This window comes from Macrotis lagotis, chromosome 1, assembly GCF_037893015.1.
Source record: "Macrotis lagotis isolate mMagLag1 chromosome 1, bilby.v1.9.chrom.fasta, whole genome shotgun sequence".
Taxonomy (NCBI): Eukaryota; Metazoa; Chordata; class Mammalia; order Peramelemorphia; family Peramelidae; genus Macrotis; species Macrotis lagotis.
The window spans coordinates 53430904-53458363 of NC_133658.1; the positions used below are offsets into that span (position 1 = coordinate 53430904).

The following is a 27460-nucleotide window of genomic DNA, read 5'->3' on the forward strand; positions in this document are numbered from 1 at the left end:
GAATAATAAACTTTATGGGTTCCTTCTGTAACCCAGTCTAATACATAGTAGGCATTTAATAAATACTTTTTGAACAACTGACTGACCTCACTTGAGTAAAGTGACTAACTTGAGTTCCAGGTTCAGTCAGGAAGACCTGAATTCAAATCTGACCCCCTTGGAGTTTCATAGAGAATTGTGGGATATGACAAAGTTGGTCAGTGGGGACTACCAATGGCAGAGGCAGTGTGCTGTAGAACAAAGCATAGGACTTGAAGTCATGAGAGACCTGGCTTTGAATCCTGCCTCTGACATTTGACTGTAGGGGAAAAAAAAAATCACTTAACCTTACTTAGTCTCTCCTTTGTAAAATAGGGACAATAATACCTCAAAAGGCTAAACAAGTTAACTGTAGAAAATGTTTGGCAAAATTAAAATGCTATTAAATATTAGTTATTATCATCATCATCATTACCATTGCTTTGATTCTTCTGATCTTTACATTCAATAGAGCTCACATAGAAATTGCCCTAGGGCAAGTCACTATGGCAGTCTCTGTTGGTTATAGCGTGCAGTGGATTGTGAAGACAGTTAAAATGGATGATTTTTATAATTGAATTAAATTATTGGGATAAAGACTCATCTTCTATATACATGTTGAAAGAAGTCTTATATTCATATATCAGATAATAAGTCTACATAAAGCTATATCTAACTACATCATCTCTAATATCTCTCTATCCATCCATTTTATCTATCATCTATCACTGCGTCTATGTATGTATGTATATAGTTCAATGCCTGTCTATCTATCATCAATCTGTCATCTATGTCTGTCTGTCTGTCAGTTCATCTGTCTGTTCTCTTGTTCCCATGGGGTTTAGATTTCTTTTACTATGTCTTTGTATTTCCAGAGTACATCATTCTCTATAATTTAGAAGTAACCAATGATCAAAGTCTAGTAAAAAAGTTCTTCTTAAATCTTTGTGGTTCAAACTCACTGTGGGTCAAGGTTTAATCTGCTAATGTTCTAGTATCAGAGGCATTTATTTGTCGAGTTCCCAAGGATATTTTAAGGCTTGTAGTTGTAGCATGGGGATTTGCCATCAGTCTGCTTATGAAGAATTATTGTTATTATTATAATAAGTAAGTATTTCAGAGTCATTCTGGGAGCTAACCAAACTAAAAATGAGATCTATCCCACCTATTACTTCATGTTTGGTCAGCTTGAGCTTCTGTTCTGCTTGATGCTTCTAAGAAAAACAGATTACAATAAAATAGGAGGAAAACTTCCCACCAATTAGAGTCTTCTAGCATTGGAATAGGGAGCCTTCTGAGGTAGTGAGCTCTCTGTGGAGGTGTCTATATAAAGGATAGACAACCACTTGTCTAGAATGTAACGGAACTGTAGTTTCCTTCCCTATACAAAGAGAAGACTGGTAAAGTCCCCAGTTGTTTGGGTAAAGATTTGCTATTTGTCAAAGACTTCTGGGAAAACAGGAATCAATTTGGTAGAAATAGACCCCAAATTTCTGACTGTATACAAAGATAAGATGTGGAAGGTAATATCATGTACAAATTAGGGGAGTAAAGAAGTAATTACTTTTCAGATCAATGCACAAGAGAAGAGTTCATGATCAAGCAAGCAATGGAGAACTAGAAAACAAAATGATTCATTTTGATTATAAAAAATTGAAAAGTTTTACACAAACAAATCTAAAAACAGTTAAAAGTAGAAGAGAAATAAATAATAGGTGAAAATCTTTACAATTTCTTTGATGAAGGCCTTATATCTAAGATATACATGGAATTGATGCGAATTTATGAAACTTAGAGCCATTGCCCAATAGATAAATAGTCAAATGATACAAACAGGCATTTTTCAAAGAAGGAAATTAATAGGCGTAAAATGCTCCCAATCTTGATAAATCTTAATTAAAAAAACACCAAATTAAATGACTTTGAGAATCTACCTCATACCCATGAGATTGGCAAAGATGACAAAGAGAAAGGTGACAAATGTTGGAGGAGCTATAGGAAAAAAGACCCACTAATTTATGGACTCTGAACCCAATAGCCTTGCTAATGGTGATATTTTCAGTCCATTGCCCTTAGTCATTGTCCTAGAAAACAATCTTTGTGAAGATGCAGCCTGTGAAGTTGCTCCTGCACCTACATCTACTGAAGACCCAGAAAGGAAAGTCCTTGATACCAAGTTCCTGGCACTGTTAAATGAATCAACATCAGAAATTAGTTATCATCATCATCATCATCTCTTTGATTTTTCTGAACTTTATATGATTATATCCATGGAAATGACATTAAGGGTGAGGTGATAACATCTGCTTTACCGTTCTTCCCTTAGAACTATGGGACTTTTGGATCTGACTTTCAGTTGAAATCTTATATATAATACATTGTCATTCCCATTAGAATGTGAGCTCCTTGAGAATAGGAATTGCCTTTTCTCCCCTTTTTTGTATCTCTAGCCCTTAGCAGTGCTTTGCTCATATTAAGAACCTAATACATCCTTCCTTCCCTCCCTCCCTCCTTCACTTCTTTCCTTCCTTTGCTATGAATTGGTCCATTCTGTAAAGTGATTTAGAAATATACCACAAAAGTGACTAAACTGTACATGCTCTTTAGGCCTATACACCATAGAGAAGAAAAAAAGGGGGGAAAAACCCATATAAACAAAAATATTCTTAACAAGTCTTTTCATAGTAGTCCCAAACTGGAAACTAAAACTGTTGGAGAATAATTAAGATACATGAATTTAGTGGAATATTTTTGTATCACAAGAAATGATGAAATGGACAATTGCAGGAGAAACTGGGAAGACCCCTGTAATTTGATATAAAGTGAGCATCACTACAATGATATTATAACATTATACAGGAAAACAACTTTAAAAGACAATGCAGTGGATAGAGCACCAGCCCTGGAGTCAGGAGGACCTGAGTTCAACTGCGACCTCAGACACTTAATCTAGCTGTGTGGCTTTGGACATGTCACTTAACCTCACTGCTTTGCAAAAACAACAACAAAAAAAAAAGACTTAAGAATTCTGATCACTGCACTGATAACCCCTAATCCTGAAGACTAAAGATGAATCACCCTGCCAGAGAGGTGATGGACTTAAATGAAGAATGAGATCTGGATTTTTGAACATGGCCAATATGGGAACTTGCTTTATTGAACTATTCATGTTAGTTGTGAGGTTTTAAAAGATGTTCCATAGCTGAGTGGAAGGACAATGGGAAGGAAAGATAATACAAACCCACAAAAATAAATAGAAACATATAATAGCAAAATAAAAAAAAAATCAATTATAAAAACAGGTGAGACTATTTTTAAACAAATGAGAGGGTTAGAATAGGAAATCTCTGAGATCCTATTTGGCTCTGATATCTTTTGATTCTCTGACCTGGTTTTATAGTTTACATTGTAGGATTCCAAATTCAGTTACTGATTGCTGAGTCAGTTGGTTCTTCCCCCACACCCAGTTGGAGAAGACAAGAAAACAAGGGGAAGATCTCAGGAGATTAGGAAGATGAAGGTACTTCAAGCCAGCTGAGGTGGGATCACCTGGCCATCTGCTTTTCCAGCAGCAGGTTGAGGGTTGCTGCAAGGCTGGATCATCTCCTGCACCCCCTAAGCTGCTCGGACCACAGACCACAACCTGGAGATTTTACATGGAATTCCTAGCAGTCTGTAGGAAAGCCAGCTCTGATTGAACAGATGGTTAGGTCAGAGTTGTCAGACACTGGAACTTCTGAAAATTCTCCCAATCTATTCTCAGCTCGTTTTTCCATCAAGCTGGGCTGTGTCTTTACCAACCCTCCCCCTTCCAAGGGAGGGACTTGGATACATTGACTAAAAGGTGATGAATACTGAAGATGAAAAAACAAAACAAAAATGCACCCTTCTACCCCCCCACTCCCACCCCACCAAACAATTCAGAAGCTGAAGGCACAACATGAAGCCCTTAATGGTGGGGATCAAAGGGCTCTGGGCTTCCTATGTGATAACATCAGGAGGGGAAATCAAAGGCTTCATCCTGGAGAAGCCTCAATAGGCAAGGAAGGAGAAATCATTTCCTCTTGCATTTTTAAAAAAATATATATATATTTATTTATTTATAGGAAACGAATTATTGGTGTGCTTCAGGGAACAGTAAAGCCATCATTTTGTCCACAGAGCTAATAAACATACCAAGTTAGAAAATTCTCTCCACTTGCACTCTAGCAGGAAAGTCACTTTTTAGCTGGGTAAAAGTTGAGCTAACTCATTATTGAGACAGAATAAGCATTACAGACCAGAGAAGTCTTTTCAATGTCATCTTGTCCAATCCCCTGCCTATTCAGCAATAGCAGCCCACCAATACTAGCTTGATTAGAAAACAAACTAATTAGGGAAAAGCTAGAATCAGACAGTCTAGAGGTAAAAGGAACCTTAGACATTATCTTACCTAGGGGTTTATAACATGGAGCCCATGAAGCATATTTTAATAACAGCAATTTAATATAATTGGTTTCCTTTTGATCTTATGTATTTTATTTTATACTTTTAAAAACATTTGGAGGTCTAGAGGCTTCTGGGGTCCAGGTAACACAAAATATTTTTTTCTTCCAAATTTAGGAGGCACACTTTATTAATAGATGTTTACCATAGTTGGCAGACGTATGGGTAACACAAAATATTAAGCAGCTCTGATCTAATACAACCCCTTCATTTTCCAAAGGAGGAAACTGAGGTCTAGAGATACAAAGAGATTTGGCCAAGATCACATAGGATGTAAGCAACAGAGGACATCCTCTAAATCTGAATCCCACACATATTCCACTACATTGTACTACCTATCAAGATGATCACATTTCTTTTTTTTCTTTTTTCTTTTTTTTTTGGCTTGATTTTTGCAAGGCAATGGGGTTGACTTGCCCAAGTTCACACAGGAAATTATTTTCTTTTTTTTAGGGTTTTTTTTTTTTTTGCAAGGTAAATGGGGTTAAAAGTGGCTTGCCCAAGGCCACACAGTTAGGTAATTATTAAGTGTCTGAGACCAGATTTGAACCCAGGTACTCCTGACTCCAAGGCTGGTGCTCTATCCACTGTACCACCTAGCCACCTCCCCAGTCCATTTTAAAGATGAAGAAATTGAGGCCAATAAGGCTAAGTGGTTTGCCCAAGGTCACATAGCTAGTGGGTGTCTGAAGCTGGATTTGAATTTTGGGAAGGAGACCTGGCACTCTATCCACTGTAGAGCCAAATCACATCATAGTGATGGCAATGGGGCAAGACCATTTCATTCATTCAGATCACTAGGTGGGGAGATGGTGTCATTTAACATTTCTGAGCAACCTACCATGCAGACTATCATTGATCATAATAAGCTGCAAACAAAGAATTTCATTTCATTAATATGAGTTAGGATGACACAGTCCTTAACCCAGGTCCCTTTACATGCTACCCTGCTGTTACCCTCCCAAAGTGTACAGATTTTAGAGTCACCCAAAGTGTGAATTCTTTTCGACATTATTCTAGGCAAATATTGGCCATTCTCTGCATAAACCACTCACTTTGTTGAGGATAACTTCCCATTGCTCCAGCGGTAATCTATGAGTTTTCCCTAGGTCGCAAGGAGAATAAATGAAAGATGCTGGATTTGAACCTGTGTTCTCTGATCCCAAATCTCTGACCCTAATTTGTTGACTCCAAACCCAATCCTTTCATGCTTGTCCATTGACTATTTATTTACATATAGAGGGCCCAAAAGTCTTCATGGCGTTTTACATTTTAAACTATTAAAGCTGTTTACAGGCAGCTAGATGGATAAAGCACTGACTTTTCTGAATTCAAATCTGACCACTGACACTTTCTAGTCATGTGACCCTGGGCACTTAACCCTTTGGTTCAGTTTGGTCATCTGTAAAATGGATTGAAGAAGGAAAAGGCAAACTATTTTAGTATCTTTGCCTAGAAAAAGCCCCAAAAAGGTCACGGAGAGCGAGACACACATTATTAAGATAATCTCTAAGGTCCCTTCCAGCTCTAGATTGTCTGATTCTACTTTCTCCCTAATTAACTTCTTTTCTGATTGAGCCGGCATCAGAAAACGAGACACAACACAGCGTCAGACACAACAAAAATAACAGAGCAAAAACGTTGTTTAAACTAGCAAAGCATAAAACAGCACTAAGCTTTTTTGAAAGAACCTCTACCATCATAGACATCATAGACATAGATAGTACTTTTGCAAGACACAAGATAGCAGCAGGCTTAGTATTTTCAGATCATAGGATAATAAAGCTAATAACAATAATAATATTAAGCATTTAAATAGCGCTTTAAAAAGTACAAAGTGTTTTTACAAATAACACACTTTGTATTCACAACTACTCAGGGAGGAAGGTGCCATTTTATCTCCTCCTTTATTTAACAGATAAAGAAACTGAGGTTGAGAGAAATTACCCGATTTGTACATGGTCACTTAAATAATAAGCATCTGAGGTAAATTCTGAACTCAGGTCTTGCAGGCTCTAAATCCAGTCTTTACAGTCTACACCATCCTGTCTCTTGGAAGGTAGATGAAAGGCCATCTAGTCTATTCTCCACCCCTCATTTTCAGATGAGGAAACTGAGGGAAATTAAATAACTTGCCCATGTTAATAAATATCAGAAGTAGGATTTGAATTCAGGTCCCTTGATTCAAATCAAGTACCATTCCACTAACTATGTACTTTCACATATTACAAAGAAGAGAGAAGAAAGGAACTTGTCATATTGTTTTTCCAAGTTGTACAATTACACAATGTTAGACCTTTAAATCATTTAGTTTAACCTTCTTGCTTTTACAGGTGAGGAAACTGAGGCTTAGAGAGGAGAAACAATGTGTTAGAGGTCACAGAGCAATTTAGCAGCAGAATTGACTTCTGAATCCAATCCGGAGACCGTTCCACTGCTTTTCTTTCTGCCCTTTCTCCCAAGTCAGAATGCCAAATTGGTGAATATTCAATGCCAGAATATGAGTATGTGACAGGTAATCTCATTATATGTGGTCATATATGATAGGATTTAGAGTTGGCAAGAGCCTTAGGGGTCATCTGAGCCAAATCTTGGTTATCTTCTAGAGGAAGCCTGGAGGGGGCAATGGCTTACCTAAAATCTTAGGGCTTCAGACAGAGCTGTGGGCTGAAATCCCAGGTCTTTTGATTCCAAATCTTTCCCCTTAGTTGTGACTTCTCCAGGAAGGGGAGTTCCCAATGGGTATCCAGAGCCGAGAGAGGTAACAGGGGTACCCACAGCGTCCAGGCACTGTGGTTACTGTGGCTGTTTTATTTCTGGGCTGGTTAAGTGTGGTCAAGGGACTCTGGGTAACTTTGGGAAAATTGCCACTTATCCCAGCATCTGTTGATTTTTATGAAATACTTGGAGAATTTTTGGAGGGAGGGCACAGTCCTCCAACGTTTTTGGGCAAAATAAAACTCCTTAGTGTAGTATAATCTACTTTGCAGACACCTATGTCATAATGCTTATAAGAATAGCCTCTCTCTCTCTCTCTCTCTCTCTCTCTCTCTCTCTCTCTCTCTCTCTCACACACACACACACACACACACACACACACACACACACACACACACAGTTTCCTGTATCCCATCCTTCAGCAGTTCTGTGAAGAGCATAGCAATGTGAACATAGTTGAAATCAGGAAGGAAGATGGTTCAAATCCCACCTCTGATCTTTCTTTGTTATATAACTTTGAGCAAGACAATCAGTTTTCAAATCTGTAAAATGGAGAGAGTAAAAGCTGTAATACTACAATAAGAGGCAATATGAGATCAGGAATAAAGGGGGAGGGTTGCTGTTAAAATAAATTAGTTCAAGTCCTGCCTCTCACAAATAGTAAATTCATGAGTCATTTTTGATTTGTTATTTGATCAACCTTAGAAAATCATTTAACTCCTCAGTGTTGCAAGGCAATTCTCTCAGACTACAAGTTAAAAGGTGTAGAAGGAGTTTCCAAACTGGCAGTGCCCCCCACTTAATGGAATTTTGGTTATGACTCTTTGATCAAAAAATCTACTATAGAGGTTTTTTTGTAAGGTTCACATGATCTATGTAAAATGCTTTGCAGGCTTTAAAGTGTCATATAATAGCTGTCAATTATGATTCATGAGAACTGGAGGGGATTTTAGATGCCATAATTCATATTTTATAGATGAGGAAACTGAGGCATAGAGAGGAAACCTAGATTTAGAGCTAGTAGGATCTTTGGACGTCATTATGTCCAACCCCATTCTTTTATGGATGAAGAAACTGAGGCAACAGAGAGAAATCATAGATTCAGAGCTGGCAGGATCTTTGGAGACCATTATGTTCCACCCTCTCTTTTGCTGGATGAGGAAACTGAGGCAAAGAGAAATTAAGTGGCTTTCTTAGGGTCACCCAGCAAGTAGATATCTGAGATTGGATTTGAAGTCAGGTCTTCCTCACTCTAAGCCACTGCATCAATTTACTGCCTCTAATTGGGGAAAGTGATTGTTCTGGATTGAAGAAGTCACAAAGTTGTACGGAACTGTTATTTCCACTTATTCTGACACCAGTATTTGTCCCATTTCCTATTCCTATACTGAATGAAATGAAGAGGTTGAATGCACAGGTCCCACGAGGGGTTGTTCATGGAGTTGCCAATCCAACTGCATCCTGCCTAGAGCTCTCAGCAGCCACAATGGCATTGGCCCTGGTGGCAGTGGCAGTCTACCCTTCTCTCCCTTCAGCCCAAGAAGAGCCACTTGCAGCATCTCTAAAGTCTCAGGAATATTAGAAGAATGCCTCCAGCTCCTTCTCTCTGGCCTCAGCCTCCTCCCCAGGAACACGTGGAAATACAGGCGGCAGCTGTTACTTTCCATTTTCATCCATTTCAATGATCACTTCCTTTCCGACATAATGAACTTTCATTTCACTAGTCGAGCCCCAGCTGAATTGCTCTGGGCAGTAACAGGACCAGACAGATCTTCTGTATTACACATATCATATGAAAAACAGATGCCCCAAATATTGCTGCAAATCCGAGCTGACAGGGGGGACAGGAGGTTTACTTTCGGATTAAGGGAAGGCATGGACTCCTTCAAATGGGGCTACTGTTGGGAATCCCCTGGTACAGAAGTTTATAATTGGGCCAGGGCCTCATTCAGCCAGAACTGACACACGACTGGAGAGGTGGAAATATCTGCAGGCGGGTCCCCTGCCCTTGCTGGTTTCCATGAGGGTTTGCCAAGATCACGATGGACTCGAAGGCTGTTACCTGAAGACTCATTCATTGGGTTCATTTTCATGTATCCCTAGGTACCCTGGGACAGAGGGTTCAGAGAGCAGATCCCCCTCCTGGACCCAGCATCCACAACACTCACCAGCTCCAAGGCCAAGGTTTTTCGGAGAGTCTTGGATTGGTGGGGGAAGTGTTCTAATGAACTGTCAAGTCGAGCAAGCCGGCAATTGAGCGGCCGCCCTAATGTTTAGTGACAGCTGTAATTTGCTAATCAATCAGAGAAATATATAGGCTCCATGGACAGCTGACAAGGGGCTTTAATCCCTGACTTGGCCAGCACATTAACAGTGAAATCAAATGTCAGGCTTTATAAATTACCTGCCCAGGCAACACCAGAGCCCTTTGGGGAAAATGGGGTGGCACAAGGAATGTCTTTGAAGACAGCGAAGTCAAAGCTGGGATGTGGGCAATGGTGAAAAACAGGCCAGGAAATAGAGTCACTGAGCTGGAAGGGACCTTACATAGAAGGTGGAGTGTCAGAGCTAAAATAAGAGCTCCTTGAGATTAGGGGTTGTTTCATTCCCTGTATTTGTTTACCAATGACTGGAATGTAGTGAGTTTGTTAATTGATTAGAATCCTGGAGTTGGAAGGTACTTAGAATTGGATGAAAGAGCTGGAAAGGCCCATAGAAGATTAGAACATCAGGACTGGGAGGGACCATGGGCCATAAATTGTCAGAGCTGGGAGGGACCATAGAGCATAGGATGGTAGATTTAGAAGTTAGAGTTAGAAGAGACCATAGAGTACAGAAATTCAGAGCTGGGAGGGACCATAGCATATAGAATGGTTAGGATGGGAGGGCCCAAAGAACATAGGATGGTAGATCTGGGAGGGACCACAGAATACAGAATTTTAGAGTGGGAAGGGACCATGAAGCATAGGAATGGCAGAGCATTAGAGATGATCTAAATCCAATTCCCTCCTTTTATGAATAAAGAAGGAGGGTCTCAGAAGTGGGAAGTGGCTTGTCTAAAGTTTTGTTGCTTGTTTGCATCTCCTCACATCATGGGACTTTGGACAAGTCATCAATGTACCTCAAAGCTATAAGATTAGAAGATTCTATGGCTGGGAGGCTCAGTAATTTTTCCCTTGTCCCCAGCGGGGAGGTATGTCTGCTGACATCCACTAATCCTATTGTATTCACTAATTCAGTGGATGAGTAAGAACAGTTTCTTGGTCTGCCTTTCATACTCACATTTGGCTATTGATTGTTTCAGTAAGAATTGACTGAGCACCTACTGTTTACACAGTAATGATTAGAACATAATCCTGACCTCTTCTGCTCTGCACCCTCCCAACAACACTGGCATTTGTTGCCCCTTGCCCTATTGATTGTGAGGGCTCATTAAAGCTAGCCACCCACCCTATTTGTTGTGAGAGCTCATCACACCTAGCCACCCACCCTATTGATTGTGAGAGCTCATCAAACCTAGCCACCCACCCTATTGATTATGAGAGCTCATCAAACCTAGCCACCCACACAAAACCTTCCTGCAGTGTCATTTGCTTCCCCCTTTATCCCTGACCCCTTTTCCACTTCTTCTTGGAAATGGATCATCAACTATTTACTACCTGATCCAGTCAGCAGCATCATCTCTAAAACTTTACCTTTCCCTGATTACCACTTCCCTCTATAAATTAAAGGCAGCTGAGTGTACAGAGTATAAAACTTGGGTCTTGGAGTCATGAAGGCCTGAGTTTAAATGTGTATCAAGTGTGTGACCCTGGGAAAGTCATATCTTCTTGGCCTCAGTTTCCTCCTCATCTGTAAAATTGTGATAATTATAGCAACTGCCTCCCAGGGTTGTTGTTGGGATAAACTGAGATATTATTATCATTAACATTGTTATCAATTATCATGAACTGTGTCTTGATGGAGGGATGGGATTTGAATTGGGAGTGGGGGGTATTCCTATTGCTCCACATTTCTTCTCACTTTGATTTCCTGTTGTGCTTAGAGTGCTTGGTGTTCTCTCTTTCCCATCATTTCAGTTAGGTTTTTAACTTTCTGAAGGGCAGAAGGGAAAGAAATAGAGAAGGGGAATAAGCATTATTTGTTTAGTACCTACAGCCAAGCTCTACACAATCTCATTTGAGTCTTGCAAGATCAGTTATATCATTATCCTTGTTTTACAATTGAGGAAACGAGTCAGATAGGGCTTGAGTGACTTGTCTAGGGTCACACAACTGGGAAATATCTGAGGTCAAATTTGAACTCTGGTCTTCTTAACTCCAGTCTCCGGGCTTTATCAGAGCAGGTGGGGCTTGATTAAAGGAGGAATTTTAGAGATTGAAGTGAGTCTCAGAGAAGTGACAGTTAATCTAGAACAGAGCTGGGATCCTAACCCAGGGAGTTGAGAGTGCTTTCCTGTTTCAAACATGTCTTCTCTGTCCCCACTAAAGTCTGACAATGGACTTATGATTAATAGTGACAATAATGATATGAAAGGCAGTATGGCAGAGTAGATGGAGAACCAGCTTTGGAGTCAGGAAGACCTGAGCTCAAAGCTGGCTTAAGACACTCAACCCTTTGAGGGACCCTGGGCAAGTCATTTAACCTCTGCCTTAATTATCTCATCTGTAAAATGGAAATAACAATAGCACCCAAGGATGTTATGAGAATCTAATGAAATATTATTTGTAAAATGTTTAGACAGCCTGGAACAACAGTGATGAAGATGATGTTGTCCTTCATGCTTAAAGAAGATCATGACTTCAGGGAGATGATACCAGGACATCATATAAATTGGATTTGAATGACTATGCGTCCAGTGGCCAGATATGAATCAGGATGATTGGAGATTGCCTGGATGTGGGATAATTAGGGTTAGGTGACTTGCCCAGGGTCACACAGCTAGTAGGTGTTAAGTGTCTGAGGTCAAATTTGAACTCAGATCCTCCTGACTTGAGGACAAATGCTCTATCCAATGACCACCTAGCTGGAACTCTCCCTCCCTCCTTTCCTTCTTCCTTCCTTCCTTCCTTCCTTCCTTCCTTCCTTCCTTCCTCCCTCCCTCCCTCCCTCCCTCTCTCCCTCCCCAAGGTCACAGATTTAGTAGACCTGAACTAAGGTCTTCCTGAAGAGACTAACTCTGGAGTGCTTTCCTCCTTTCCCCAGTACTGGCATTACACATCTCTTCTGCAGCCAGATGTCTCTGCCACAGCTGTCTTCCCAGCAAACCCCTAGACCAGGGATAGGAGGCTGTAAAGATAGAAGAGTGGTACAGGAGCATCCCCTGGGTGATGCAGGGAGGGGGAAGCACTAGGAGAACCATTTCTTAGCAGAGCCATGCTTCAGTTCAGGACAGAAAAGCAATTTCAGGTGAAGGAGAGGCCAATGCTTCATCCTCATTTGCCTCTCTGACACCTAGAATTTGCCTGAATTCATTAACATTTGTTAGCAGCTCCAACAGTGGCAGGAAGGTCGGTATAAGGACATCTGGAAGCCACTGGCTCCCACTGGGGCTCTGGAGGCTGACTGCTTGCTGCATCATTAAAGCATGCTGAGGAGTTTGGGATGGTCATTCCCATGGAGCATTGGGATGTGATAGAGCAGTGTGACAGACTCTCTTCCAATAGGTCTCTTTGGAGAGGATTTGCCAAATTTTGGGATAAAGTCTCTCAAAGTCCTTTTCTCCCAACCACCCAGACTTCATGCAGAAACCTTAATTTGATGGGATTATGAATAATATTTCTAAAAATACTATCAATCTTTTGTGCATATTTTTTCTTCTGAAGATAATGTCTCATTTAATCCCCACAACAAAAGCTTTCATGAGATGGGCAAGAATATTATCCCCATTTTCAGATGTAGAAAATGAGGCTCAGAATACGATGGGGTCATCAATACAGAACTAGAAGACTTCATTTAGCCCAGTCTCATTTTAGAATGAAGAGACTGAAGCTCAGAGAGATAAAGACTCTTACTCAAGGTCACATAGTCATTGGTAGGACTAGGATTTGAATATAGGTTCAATGATGCTAAATCTTTCTAGTACATTCCACTATCTTATCTCCCTTTGGTGCTCTATCAGAAGCTCCTAGATACATTTTGCTACGATGGATGGATAGTAAGAACCAGCATTCAATGCCTCAGTTGAAAGCCACCAGATCAGAGATTAAGGTTTTAGAAACAATTTCTGAGGTTAATCTAGTTCAATGTCTTCTTTTCACAGATGTATAAACTGAGGCCCATAGAGAATTTTAATGACCTGCCCAGGGTCACATGGTAATAGATGTCAGAGGCAGTCAAATTCTCTGATCCATTGTACCAGAATGCCACCTATTCATCCTGGCTGGTTGGTACTGGCTCCTCTCTAAGCTTCCTTTGTTTTCAGGGACAATGCCAGGGCCTCAGCTATGAGCTGGGTCACAGGGAGACAGTTCCAGGTCATACAAGCCAATGGAAGATGTGCTTCTCCCGGAGTCCACCGGAGGCTTTAATTACTCCCTGGGTACCAGTCCCGCATAAACACAGCATGAGTATCCAAGAAAAGCACATAAAATACAGAGAGCTCTTCCCACAGTTAAATGTAGCTTCCCTGGCCTGGAAGCCAGGATGTAGCCATCTCAGACAGCAATCTGAGCCCCACAGGGGCCCTGCTTTTGATAAAAAAAAACACCAAGAGACTAAAGTAACCCTGAAGTTCCTCACTTTCTCTTACACACACACACACAGACACACACACACAGACACACACACACACACACACATACACACACAGACACACTCACACCCATCCCATGGAAGAGTGATCTCAGATGTCAGATCAAAAAAAAAAAATAGAAGATCCCTGATTTTGTGTCTTTTTATCATCTGGGCAGGCCTGGCTTGTGAGCGTGGGCTGATGTATATTTGGGAATTTGTTTATAGTCCTGGGGCACAAATGCCTGCTGGCTATGGCATCTGAGGAGGTGTGCTGCTCTCCTGGACTCAGGAGAGACTGCAGAATGTGCCCTTCCTTTCTATGCTTTACTATATACCAATTCTTAGTCATTCTTTTCCATTCTTTTCTTCTTCCTTCCCTCTTTCCTCTTCTCTCTCTCTCTCTCTCTCTCTCTCTCTCTCTCTCTCTCTCTCTCTCTCTCTCTCTCTCTCTCTCCTTCTTTAATTGGCCATTTTTAAAAATGTTTTTGCAAGGCAATGGGGCTAAGTGGCTTGCCCAAGGCCATACAGCTAGGTAATTATTAAGTGTCTGAGGTCACATTTGAATTCAGGTCCTCCTGACTCCAGGGCCCATGCTCTATCCTGTGCACCACCTAGCCACCCCTCCTTCCTTCTTTCTCTCCTTCCCTTTCTCTTTTTCTTCCTCCTTCCTTCCTTCCTTCCCTTTTCCCTCTCTCCTTCTGTCCTCCTGTCTTTCCTTCCTTCCTTTCTCACTCCTTTCCTCCTCCTTTCTCTCCTTCTCTTTCTCCTTTATTCCTCTATTTCTTCCTTCCCTCCTTCCTTCCTCCTGTCTTTCCTGTTTTGCTTCTTTCTTTCCCTTTTTCCCTTTTCTCCCTCCCTATGTCATTCCTTCCATCTTTTCTTCTTTCCTTCCTTCCCTTTTCCCTCCCTCCCTCTTTTGTTCCTCTTGTCTTTCCTTCTTTCTTTCCTTCTTTCTTTATTTTTTGTCTTTTTGTTTTTGTGAGGCAATGGAGTTAAGTGACTTGCCTAAGGTCACACAATAAATATCAAGTGTATGAGGCCAGATTTGAACTCAGATTCTCCTGTTTCCAGGACTGGTGCTTTATCCACTGCACCACCTAGCTGCGCCTTCTTTCTTCCTTCTTTCCTTCATTTTTTCCTTCTCTATCTTCCTTCCTTCTGCTTTTCCTTCCTTTTCTTTCTCCCTCCCTCTCTTTCTCTCTCTCTTCCTTCTGTCTTTCCCTTTGTCCTCCTTTCCTTCCTTCCTTCCTTCCTTCCTTCCTTCCTTCCTTCCTTCCTTCCTTCCTTCCTTCCTTCCTTCCTTCCTTCTCCCTCCTCTACAGAAAGTACAAGGATTTGTACTGGTAGAGAGAAGAGAGGGAGGGAATGGGATAGATATAAGGCTGAGTGTGAACAAAAATCCAAAGCCATGAATGATGTGGGCACATCTGAACCATAGAATGGGGGTGATAATATGGGGGAAAGAGATGGCTCTAAGTCTGGAGTGGTGAGATGAGGGCTAAATGGCAGAGGGTTTTCCCTGGCTGGTAGAGAAGTCTGGATTTTCAAGGGATGGAGATGCATCTGTAGAAGTTCTGATCCAACTATTGTGTCTCATGCAGCTGTAGCTACATCTTTGTAAGTGAAAGGGCTTGGATGGTCCGGGACTCACTCTTCATTGTGCCACCCTCTCCTCCATTCCCCTCCATATAGTGTAGCCAGGAAAGCAAGAGTTCAAAGGGATGTTTAGTTCCTGGGAAGCCATGATTGAGGGGTAGGAGTGATTGTGTTTATTTGACTGCTGCCATTAGGAGCAAGTGAGGTAACATATGAAAAGTGCTTTGGAGACCTTAAATTGCTTTGTAAGTACAGATATAAAGGAGCTCCCAATATTCCCCTTCCTCCTCCTCTTCTCCCCTGGGGGAAGCTGGGAGGTTGAAGAAAGCAGAGGATGTTCATCTGATAGTTTTTCCTGATTCAATGGGTGGAAATGACCCTATCAAATCCGAAACACAGAAATGGGAAGAATGGAAAACAGGGTCATCCTAAGCATGCCAATGATTTTCCCAAGGACAGATATTTTCTGGAATGAACATCTGGCTGGGTTACATGGTACTCTTAAGACCACTGATTACCTGAATTCTGATCTACTCCTTCAAGAGGGAGGCCAGCTCCGTGAAGACACCCAGAAAGAGAAAGAGGTTGAGGTACTTTACAGGGGAACAAAGTATAATGAAAAAATTACTGAAGGGGAAGAAGAAGGATGAGGAGAACTGAATTCTAATCCTGATTCTCCTCAAAATTCACAGTGATCATCTTGAACAAATTGTTTTTTTTTCTTCTCTAGACCCCAATTTTCTTAGATGAAAATCAGTAACATAGAATAAGGAATTCAACAGACAAGCAGCAACATAAAAGAGTTCTAAGAGAAAAAAAAGTTCAAATGGGGAAAAACACATGGCTAAAGTAAGTTAGAGGACTTAGCTACAATCAATATGGCTGAAAACAAGTTGAGGGTCCTAGTGGAACACAAAACAAGCACATTTTGAGGATGCAGTAAGCAAAATAAGATACAGTAAGCTAATATGCAGCCCTTTGCAGAGTTTAAAATATTTTACATATATTATCTCATCTGATCCTCATGACAATCCTGTGAGATAGGCATTATTATTATCCCCATTTTAAAGATGAGAAAATGGAGGCTGAGTCAATCAATGATTTGGTCAAGGTCTTGTTATTTAGTTGTTTTTCAGTCATGTCTGACTCTTTGTGATCCCATTTAGGTTTTTTGTTTTTTTGGGTTTTTTTCCTGGTAAAGAAAAACTTGGGTCTCTATCATTTCCTACTCCAGTTCATTTTACAAAAAAGGAAACTGAGGCAAACATGGTTAAATGACATGTCCAGGATCGTATAGCTAGTAAGTGTCTGAGGTCAGATTTGAACTCAGAAAGATGAGCCTTCCTGACTCTAGGTCCAACATTCTATCCACTGAACCATGTAGATACCCCTAGCTGGGGACCAGCTTTTAAGTGACTGAAGATTCATGCAAATCCAGATTTTGACTGTAGGTCAAGAAGACTTTTGAAACTGATAAAGGAACTCTATCTAATGTACATCAGATCCTTTATCAAATATTTCAGATTGATAGGCTGTTTGTCCTTCATTTCTGAAGAAGACCATGACATCAGGGAGGTGATAACATGACAAGCACATGAACTGGATTTGATTGAGGGGATGAGGTGCTAAGTCACCAGCCTCACTTTCTCCTCCAGAGTCATCTGGGTCCAGTGGCCAGACATGAATCAGGACGACTGCAGATGGTCCAGAATGTGGGGCAATCAGGGTTAAGTGACTTGTCCAAAGTCACACAGCTAAGTGGCAAGTGTCTGAGACTGGATTCAAACTCCCATCCTCCTGAATCCAAGGTCAGTGTTCTATCCACTGTACCACTTAGTCATCCTATCAGACTGATAAAGGGATAGGGAAAATGAAAGCTATTTCCATTTGGCCAATGAAAAGAAGATGAAAAGGACAGTTTTCAAGTAATTATTTCACACTTTCATTCTTTATCTCTCTTTGCCTCAATATCTTCATTTGTACAAGGGAAGGATTGGGTGAGATGAATCCAACCTTCAACTCTGAACACATGATCCTATTAAGAAAGAGACCAATAGAGAGAAGGGTTCAGTTTAGAAAGAAAGAATGGCTTAGTCGGCATGTAATGTGACCTTACAATTTTTTTTATAGAGGAGGGTGCTGCATCTCTTGAAGAAACTTTTAATAGGATAATAACTTTTTCTGATAGTTCAAATGATTGCATGGTGGCAAAATGGGGGAATTGGGGCAATTGGGGGATAGGCAGTTGGAAGGACCTTGAGAAAACTAGATGCATGTGTGTGGGAGAAAATCTCTTTAATACTCTGTAATATTTTCCCCCTCTAATGTAATGTTTTAAATATGGCAGGAAGGAACCTATGCTAGCCCCCAACATCTGGTTCTATGCACTGAGCAAAGCCCTTGGTAAGCAGGGGTATGAGCAGAGGTGGTAGAAATGTGGTGTTCATTCTCTCCAATATCTATGCCTTTGACTTTGACAAAAACCAAAAAAAAAAAAAAATCCAGCCCAAATTCCTTATCACAGTCAATCTGGGCTTTCCTGATGCCAAAGGTAAAGCTTTGAAAGGAGACATTTTTCTTAATAGGTCATTTAGTATGTAAGTAGTATGTAGGCAACTGGGTTGGTGCTTCCTCTGATTGCTGCTGACTCCCTCTCTGGCATTTCCTCTATTATATAGGAGGTTTAGTAAAAGCTCCCGTCCTCTCAGCTCCACATAACTGGGAAGTTTAGACATGGAGCTATTTGTCAAAAAATCACCAGATATCAGAATTATATCTCAAAAGTCAAAGCCAGCACCTAGAACAAGGTCCCTTGCATCTGGAGATGGAGAAAATACCAAGTCATAGTAAAATCTATGATAAAATCAGTTTTCCTCCTGGTAAACTAAGCCAGAGGATGATTCTTCCCTCCCCCAGCCCCAACATACATACTAAGGGGAAACTATGGCATGGATGGGAAATCAAGTTGTTTTAATAAAATCTCTTCAAGGAGAAACATCAATTCATTTTAAAGTCAAATATTCATTGAAAATGTGAAATATGCTAAGTAGACATGAAAATAAAACCACTATTTCTGTGTCCCACTTGTTTGGGGAGATCTCTCCTGCCCTTTCATATGAAGGAGACATCCAATGAATGCAGGGCAGACTCAGGAGAGACCTAAGTTCAAAACCTGCCTCTGATAGATACACAGATGTGATTGTGGGCAATGCATTGCCCACTGTGGCTCTCAGTTTTCCTACTCTGTGAAAAGGGAATAATAAAACTTGTATTACCTACCTCATAGGGCTGTTGTGAGAAGAGAACCTTATTAAATATAGAGTTTCATTCCACCATGAATGCCCTGTTAATGGAGCCATGAATTAGTCCAGTCATTCTGGCAAGAGTTTGGAACTAGGCCCAAAATATTACTAAACTGTGCATACCCTCTGACCCAGCAATACTACCACTAGCCTACACTCCAAAGAGATCAAAGTAGAAGGAAAGGGAACCATATGTGCAAAACTATTTATAGTAGCTCTTTTCATGTTGGCAAAGAACTGGAAACTAAAGGGGTGCCATCAACTGGGGGATGGCTGAAGCAAATTATTGTCCATGAATATAAGGGAGTGAAGCGAACATATTTAGGAGAAAGTATCTGCAATGACAGTATTATTAATACAAATAACTTAGAAAGACTTGAGGAAGGTGACCAACTCAGTGATCAACTTATAATTCCAGGGGATCCATGCTGAAGAATGACGTGACCCTGGGAGGGTCTCAATGTCAATATCTCAGGAGAGGGAGGGAGGGAGGGAGGGGGGAGAGAGAGAGAGAGAGAGAGAGAGAGAGAGAGACAGAGACTTGTTAACTGAGAAAATAAATTTAGTTAAAAACAAATAAAATATACTAAAGAAAATGAATATTAGAATGAACTGTTTAACAAAAGCCAGGTGATGAATGATATAATGAGTATAAACCAAGTGCAATGAGGGAACAGGTCACACAGGTCTAGAGGAGGAAGAAGGCCTCCTGGAAGTAGAAGCATTTGAGCCAGGCCTGAAGGATGAGTAAAAACATGAGAAATTCTGGGCTGGGAGGAAGTCATGCCAGCCAGAAGTGAAAGAAAATCTGGGGTGGACCAATTCTCAAAAGGCCTGACAGGAGAAGAAGCAATCTTGGGTATAGTCACCCCTTTCCAGATTCCAGGCAAGCAAGCGGCATCCCCACAGTCAAGACTTTGCCTTGCTCATAACTGATTTTAAAATATTTTTGCATAGAATCAACAAAAATGGAATCTCTCACCTAATGGATGACCGGCTCTCTTTTTAAAAATTTTCTTTAATTTTAATTTTTTAGGTTTTTGCAAGGCAATGGGGTTAAGGGGCTTGCCTAAAGCCACATAACTAGGTCATTATTAAGTGTCTGAGGCCAGATTTGAACCCAGGTCCTCCTGACTCCAGGGCTGGTGCTCTATCCACTATGCCACCTAGTCACCCCAGTGTCCAGCTCTCTTAGCTCAGGGAGTTAAGGGTCTAGAGCAGAGATCAAGGTCACTGAGACTCAAGCCCCAGGGACAGCAGTCAGTTCTCCTATGTTCTGTATTTGTGATCTGGGTCCCTACCTCAAGTCTGTCTTCCTAAATGTAGATCTTCTTGGTACCCAAGCTCACTGTGAGACCCAGGCAGAGATGGTAGATGACCCAGAACAAATGGATTCTCACCATTACAAAGATACCACCAAATGCACTCCCAATGACAGACATCCTTGGAAGAGAGTAGAAAGGGTACTGGATCTAGAATTAGAAGTCAGAAGCAGAGTACTTAGTCTCCTAACTAAACAGAAAAGTTATGGAATTTGAGCCTCAGTTTACTAAACTATAAAATGGGAATAGTTAACAGCAACACCTACATCCTAGGTCAAAACTGAAAAATTTTGTGGAAACAGGAATCATTATTGCTGTTGCTGTCACTGCACAGATTGGCAGTATTCTGGGGGGAAATCCAAACAGGGAAGGCTGGTCAGTTTAGAGGATGCATTTACAAGCTGTTGTCATGGCTATAAGGCCTTTGAGAACCACACAGAAGAGTCCTAGGAGGACCTGGGTGTCTCAGTGGAGAAAGTTGACAAACTTGGAGTCAGGAAGACCTGAGTTTGAATCTTCTCTTAGACACCCACTAACCGGATGACCCTAGCCAAGTCACGTGACTTCTCAGTCTCAGTTTCCACATCTTTAAAGTGGGGATAATAATAATAACAGCCCCTACTTCCACGAGTTGCTGTAAATCTTGAAAAGGATAACCTAGATATTGCAAACCTTAAAGCACTATATAAATGATAATATTCTGATGACCTTCCAGTACCTCTACTCTAGGATCACTCAGGGTCAGAAGGGAAGAGCTGGTGATCTCCAAAGTTCCTTTAAAACTGATTGTTTATGAATCTATGAATTATCTACTTCTGAACACTAAATACCTGTGATTCTACAGGAAACTTATTGGAAATGAAGTCTCATTCAGAGATTATGATCTGGGCCTCTGGGCCACCCCCATTCAGCAAGCTGTCTAACCCAGCATCTAGAATGGAAATCATAATATTTTTCTCTGTTCTTAGACCCCTTTGGTCAGAGCCTGGAGAGGACTAGGAATCTCCATCTCAGAACCATACTTTTAAAGGCATACAAATGCACAGAGAAAATCAATTAATTGCCATAAGAGTTATCAATCTATCAAGTTTACACCTTGCAGGACAAGAACCCTAGATCTACTGACTGAAAACTGGGAGAGAATTCAAAAGTGACTTATTCTGATTTCTGAAGTATTTGTTGATGAGAGGACAAATCATTGCGGGGGAGTCCACCTTCCTCATCATCATAAGCAACAACCGCTAACCAATGTTTAACAGCAAGCAGATAGACCCAAGATTCCAAGGGATTCTATTGGTTCTGCTTCTAGCTCAGACCTCACAGCCATCATCCAAAGAAGTGGTTGTATGAAGCGGTCAGCCATCCCCCATCAATTGCTGCTTGCAGAGCAGGCAGTCCTGCCCATTTCAAATAGCAAGGCATCCTTAGGGACAGCTCATGCCAATCAAATCAGATCACTACCAACAACTTCCCTCAGACTGCTGTAGACTGCCCAGGTCTCTGAGCCCAAGAACCTGAGGAACAGCAGGGTTTCCTGCCCAGAGCCTTAGGCCATTATCCTGGGAAGCAATCTGGGAAGGGGTATCCCAGAAGCTGCTCCTGCTAGGGCTATACCTACTGAAATACCAGAAAAGACAGTTCTTGCCCCCAGAGCCATTGGTTCTGTCAAATGGTTCAACACAGGGAAATGATATCATTTTATTAGCAATGACAAGAAAGAAGAATCATTATTATCTGCTTTGCTGCTGCCCCCTGGAGAGCATAGGACTTTTATGTTGGACTTAAAACTGAATCTGCCTATATGTGTGGTCTCTCACATTAGAATGTGAGCTCTTTGAGAGGGACATGATTAATTTTCTATTTGTATTCCCAGCTCTTAACAGAGTGCTTTGCACATATTAAATGTTTCATTCCTTCATTCATTCCATTCATTTATTCTCATTTATTCATTCATATCCCTTCCACAAGAGCAAGTGGTCATTTAACCTTGGCTTGCATTCTTCCAATAAGTCACTACCCTTTGAGGAAAGTCATTGTTTTCAGATCACTCTCAGTAATAGGCAGCTCTTCCTTACAGGATTCTGCAATCAGCCCAGATAGGGTTAATAGTGCCTCTATTCTGTCCCCAGATCTGAGTGCATTTATGGGGGCCTCTGCTGCTCATGTTTCCCATGTTGACTTCCTAACATCCTGGCTTTGAAGCCTAAGCTCTTGCCTCTGTGATCCACAGGTCCCACATCTGACCCTGCCAGTCTTGGGTGGTATAGGTGATTCTGATTTGAAGTCAGAGAACCTCAGATTTAAATCTCAGCTTGGCAATGCTGTTGATGTGGAGCAAAACATTTCACTTTTCTGGGGCTGTTTTTCTATCTGTGGAGTGGACAGCCACGGTTGGATTAGATGCTATCGAAGGTAATTTCCAGCTCTTTTCTATGCTCTAATCAAGAATTATTGCCAGACCTACTTGCTCTCCTCCAAGTCTAGCATACACTCCTTTCTCACCTCTTCCTTCTTGCTTCTCTGGCCTCCTTCAAGAGTACTCAAATCTCACCCAGCTTCTCAATGGCTACTTTCTTTTTCTTTCTTTCTTTCTTTCTTTCTTTCTTTCTTTCTTTCTTTCTTTCTTTCTTTCTTTCTTTCTTTCTGGAATCTCCTTCTATCCTCTCTCTCTCTCTCTCCATATATATATATATATATATATATATATATATATATATATATATATGTATATACACACACACATATATATATGTATGTATATAGCAAACAGAGCTAAAAATTTACGCCAGTAGAATGTAAACTCCTTGAGGGCAGGCAGGGATGGTTTGGGCCCTTTTTCCTTTTTTGTACTTGCAGAACTTTGTACAAAGTTCTATTTAAATGCTTGTTAAGGCTCATGGCTCAATGCATATCCAACATTTCCTTTGATTCCTGTGCTCCAAGGTTAACAAAAAGCCAAATCCTTACTATTACTATTCTCTCCAATAAAATCAGAAATTAATGTACAACAGTTATATCACATCATTAATATTGGCATATGTGATGATAAAACATTCTAAGCTATCTCTTTAGGGCGGTTAGGTGGTACAGTGGATAGCACACTGGCCTTGGAGTCAGGAGGACCAGAATTTGATTCTAGCTTCAGACACTGGACACTTACAAGCTGTGTGACCCTGGCCAAATCACTTAACCCTGACTGCCTTCCATCCAGGACCATCTCCAGTCATCCTGATTCATATCTGACCACTGGAAGCATCTACTCCCTGATGTCATGGTCTTCTCTGAGAATGAAGGACAATTACTATTATTATTATTATTATTATTATTATTATTAATTTTCTAACTATATCTTTAAACACTCACCTCAGAGGCCAACCCAGATATGAACAGGATTATATCCTCAAAACTTCTGACTAGTAACCACTGTCCAGTTTTTGCTGGAACATCTTCAGTGATTAGAGAGTTCTTTACTTAACAAGGGCAGCCCATTCACATTTGGGGCATCTTTATTAGAAGGCAGTTCCTTATATCAACACAAAATCTACTCTTCCAACCTCTTCTCAATGGTTCTCATTCAGCTTTCAGACTAAGTGGAATAAGTCTGATCTCCCATTTTTATGACAATCATTTTTTTAAGTCAGTAAAAAAATATTTTCTATTTTTTAAATCTCCATGGTTATCTATAGAATCCCTCCATTCCCCTTCCCAGATGGTCAGTCCTTATGGTAAGGAATTTTTTTTTTTTTTAGTTTTTGCAAGGCAATGGGGGTCAAGTGGCTTGCCTGAGGCCACACAGCTAGGTAATTATTACGTGTCTGAGGATTTGAACTCAGGTACTCCTGACTCCAGGGCCGGTGCTCTATCCATTGTGCCACCTAGCCGCCCCAGGCAAGGAATTTTCAGAAAGGGAAAAAAAAAAGGTCGCACAGCTGATTGATTCACTGAAAGTCTGAAACCTTTCAGATAAAGTGGGGAGGATTGGGGATGTATGATCATCTTTTAAATGCATGAAGACAGATCTCATGCCTTTCCCCTAAGACTTCTCTTTGTTATGTTAAGCAACTCAAGTTCTTCCCAGGTTAGCTTGTTAGTCCTCTCATCAATGGCCTTTCTAAAACTTTTCTAGAATGTAGTTCACAGAACAATTCAATCTTGTAGCTGAAGTCTGAGCAAGGGAGGTTAACAGCTCTTGGGCAATCACAGACATCTGACCCTGCTATCTCATAGACCGTGCTGCCTAAAATCTCCATGTCTGCAATGACTTCGAAATGGCCCAGTTTCCTAATCCAGTCAATTAACCTCAGAAAGCAGAGGTATTGTACATTGGATAAGAGTGGTCCTTGGGCAAGACTGGAGTTCATTGACTTTAGAGATTCACTAGCTCCATGACCAAGTCACTTTGTTTGTCTCAGTTTCTTCATCTGTAAAATGGGAATAACAGTAACAACGCTGGGAGGTCGCCTCCAGGGTCATTATGAAGATCAAATGAGATAATAGTATACAGCATCTAGTATACAATAGGGGTTTAATAACTGCTTATTTTCAGCTTCTAACATACCCAGCCAGGGAGCAAATTACACCATAAAAAAATATGATCGCCCTTCCCTTCTGGGTTCAGGGCAAGCGTGTTGCCTTCACCCGGTGCTGGGCCCCCCGCCCCGGTCCGCCTGGATGAGCTTTCTGAAGAGCTTCCCTCCGCCGAGCCCCGAAGACAGACTGCGGCAGCAGCAGCCCGACACCAAGGCGGTGCTGGACGGCCGGGGCCTGGGCACCGGCACCCTGTACATCGCCCACAGCGGCCTGTGCTGCTTAGATGGCTCTGGAATCGGATTTTCTTTGGACTATCCCACCATTAGTTTACATGCTGTCTCCAGGGACTTAAATGTTTATCCAAAAGAGCACTTGTATGTTATGGTCAATGCTCGATTTGGAGAAAAAGAACTAAAAGAAACTCCAATGGCAGAAGGGGAAGAAGATGAGGACAGTGATGAAGACATTGAACCAATTGCTGAGTTCAAATTTGTACCAAGTGACAAGTCAGTGTTGGAAGCATTGTTGGCTGCAATGTGTGAATGCCAAACTTTACATCCAGATCCAGAGGATGAAGATTCAGATGATTATGATGGAGAAGAATATGATGTGGAAGCACATGAACAAGGTCAGGGGGATATTCCTACGTTTTACACCTATGAAGAAGGATTGTTTCATTTAACTGCAGAAGGACAAGCTACACTGGAGCTACTGGAAGGAATGCTTGCTCAGTCTGTGAGCAGTCAATATAATATGGTTGGAGTAAGGACAGAAGACTCAGGGATTATGAAGATGGAATGGAGATAGATACCACACCAACTGTTGCTGGACAGTTTGAGGATGCAGATGTTGATCATTGAAGATTACTTATGCAGAGATTAGATTCCACATAATCCTGAAGGAGGGAACTTTCTATCTTTCCACGGTGGAGAGAAAGGAAGAGAAATACCTTTTTACCCTCTGCAAAAAATGACCTAAACCAGTTCTTTCTTCAGACAGACTTATATTGAGGCAATATGAATCACCACCAGCAGAAGCTTACAGTCTATTAACAGAAGCGGCTGAGTTCACCCAAGAGGATATTTGTAGCTTATTGACTCAAGAATCCCCATGCCCAGTTGCAGTCATCTAGGCCTAAAAATCCTTCTCTCACAGCATTCATCTTCCATAAGGCAAGAGGCCCACATGATGCAGGGGCGTGGAAAAGAATAGGAGATAGGTGGATATGCAACCAGAATACCATATATGCACAGACATATGTACATTGTGCACATGTATGTACATGTACACATACATACATGAGAAGAGGAGATTGAGAGGTCTCAGAGCCTTGTCTCTGCTCTTTTTATACTCTGGATCAATCAGGTAACTACCCATAGGGAATATCAAAGCCTGATTAGCTTATTCCTGCTTCTATGAGTAGCCTAATTAATAACTATCTTACCATGTCTCACCGACCTTCATTAACATAGCTGGGAGCTTCTGACAAGCTTTTACTATTTTCACAGTTCATTTTAGTCTGAAAAATGAATTTTATAATTCCAGTCTGTTGTGACAAATTGGCCTCAAAAGCTATTCCCTCTTAGGTTCCTCTGAAGTTTTAGAGAGGTTGGGATAAGTTCCTTAAAATACTGTGAATGAGAATCCTTTTGTCTTTGTTATAACTAAATAAACAAAATTAGGTTTTATATGTTAAAAAAAAATATGATCCATAGAAGCATCTACCCACTCCCTGGTTGATTTTGGACAAGTCAAGCAACTTATCTTTGCCCTCTAAAAATTTTTAATCTAATCTAAGTTTTAATTTAAAGTTTAAATTGCTTTTAATCAGTAAGCAATTATTAGACACCTGATGTATTCCAGAAGCAGGTCAGGTGGTAAGGATATAAAGACAAGACCAATCCTTGCCCCACAAGGACTTTCAGTGACTAGATAGGGTGGAAGGTCCCTTTTAAGTTTTCATTCTGATGACCATAGCTTCACTTCTTTGTCTGACAGAGAGAAGTTGAGAATCAGAGGACTAGGATTCAGTTTCTAGATCTGTAGAGCACTTGCTGCCTAATGGTAAAGGGCAATCCTAACAGTCTAAATTTCCTAATCCTTTAATTAGGATCTAAATGACCTCAAAAGTTCCTCTAAGTTCCTAATCCCATGATTCTATAAGTATTGTCTCAAGAGGTGGTGAGTTCCCTTGTCACTGAGGCCACATAATCATAGATCACAAGATCACAGGGGTTCTTATCCTGGGATGCATAGGCTTGCTTTTGGTTAACAGCATCGCAACATAATTGGTTTCTAATCCTCTGTATTTTATTTTAAGCACTTTGAGAAGGGGTCCATTGGTGTCCCCAGACAGACACCAGAGAGGGCCAGGACACAAATAAAGTTAAGATCCCCTGCTTTAAAGTTAATTGGGACTTCAGAGGCCATTAAGTCTACTCAATTTATTTTATGGATGAGGAAACTCAGACCCAAGGAGGTTAAACACAAGGGGGAACAGGCAGCTACTGAGTAGTAGGATTAAGTCTTCTGACTCCCAGGCCACTTTCATAATAGCTCCAGGGTTACAGAATCATGAGATATAGAACTGGAAGTGTTAACCCCTGGGGAAACTGCCTCAATTTACTTACTGATTGCCTAGTTAACAAAATTTTTCCACATTTACAGAAGGGATGTTAGAAATCAAATGGTCAATAGAATATAACATCTTTAAGGAAACTAGACAGTGCAGTAAATAGAGAAATGGCCCTGGAG

General features: G+C 41.0%; 2 protein-coding genes across 2 annotated transcripts in view; one reads left to right on the forward strand and one right to left on the reverse strand.

The window, feature by feature from the left end:
• ZNF469 (zinc finger protein 469) overlaps positions 1-27460 on the reverse strand; it is a 142511-nt gene that overhangs the window by 97520 nt on the left and 17531 nt on the right. The window lies entirely within an intron of this gene.
• Positions 24848-26155, forward strand: LOC141498308 (methylosome subunit pICln-like). Its single transcript, XM_074201379.1, has 2 exons — positions 24848-25334; positions 25499-26155. Exons 1-2 carry the CDS (start codon positions 24848-24850, stop codon positions 25564-25566), a joined length of 555 nt encoding a protein of 184 aa, XP_074057480.1. The 3' UTR covers positions 25567-26155.

Bases quoted from the DNA above. Each gene is read 5' to 3' on its own strand.
- LOC141498308 (XM_074201379.1), top strand. From the start codon at position 24,848: ATGAGCTTTCTGAAGAGCTTCCCTCCGCCGAGCCCCGAAGACAGACTG. The intron at 25,335-25,498 runs GTCAGGGGGATA...GGGATTATGAAG, and splicing joins TGTGGAAGCACATGAACAAG to ATGGAATGGAGATAGATACC.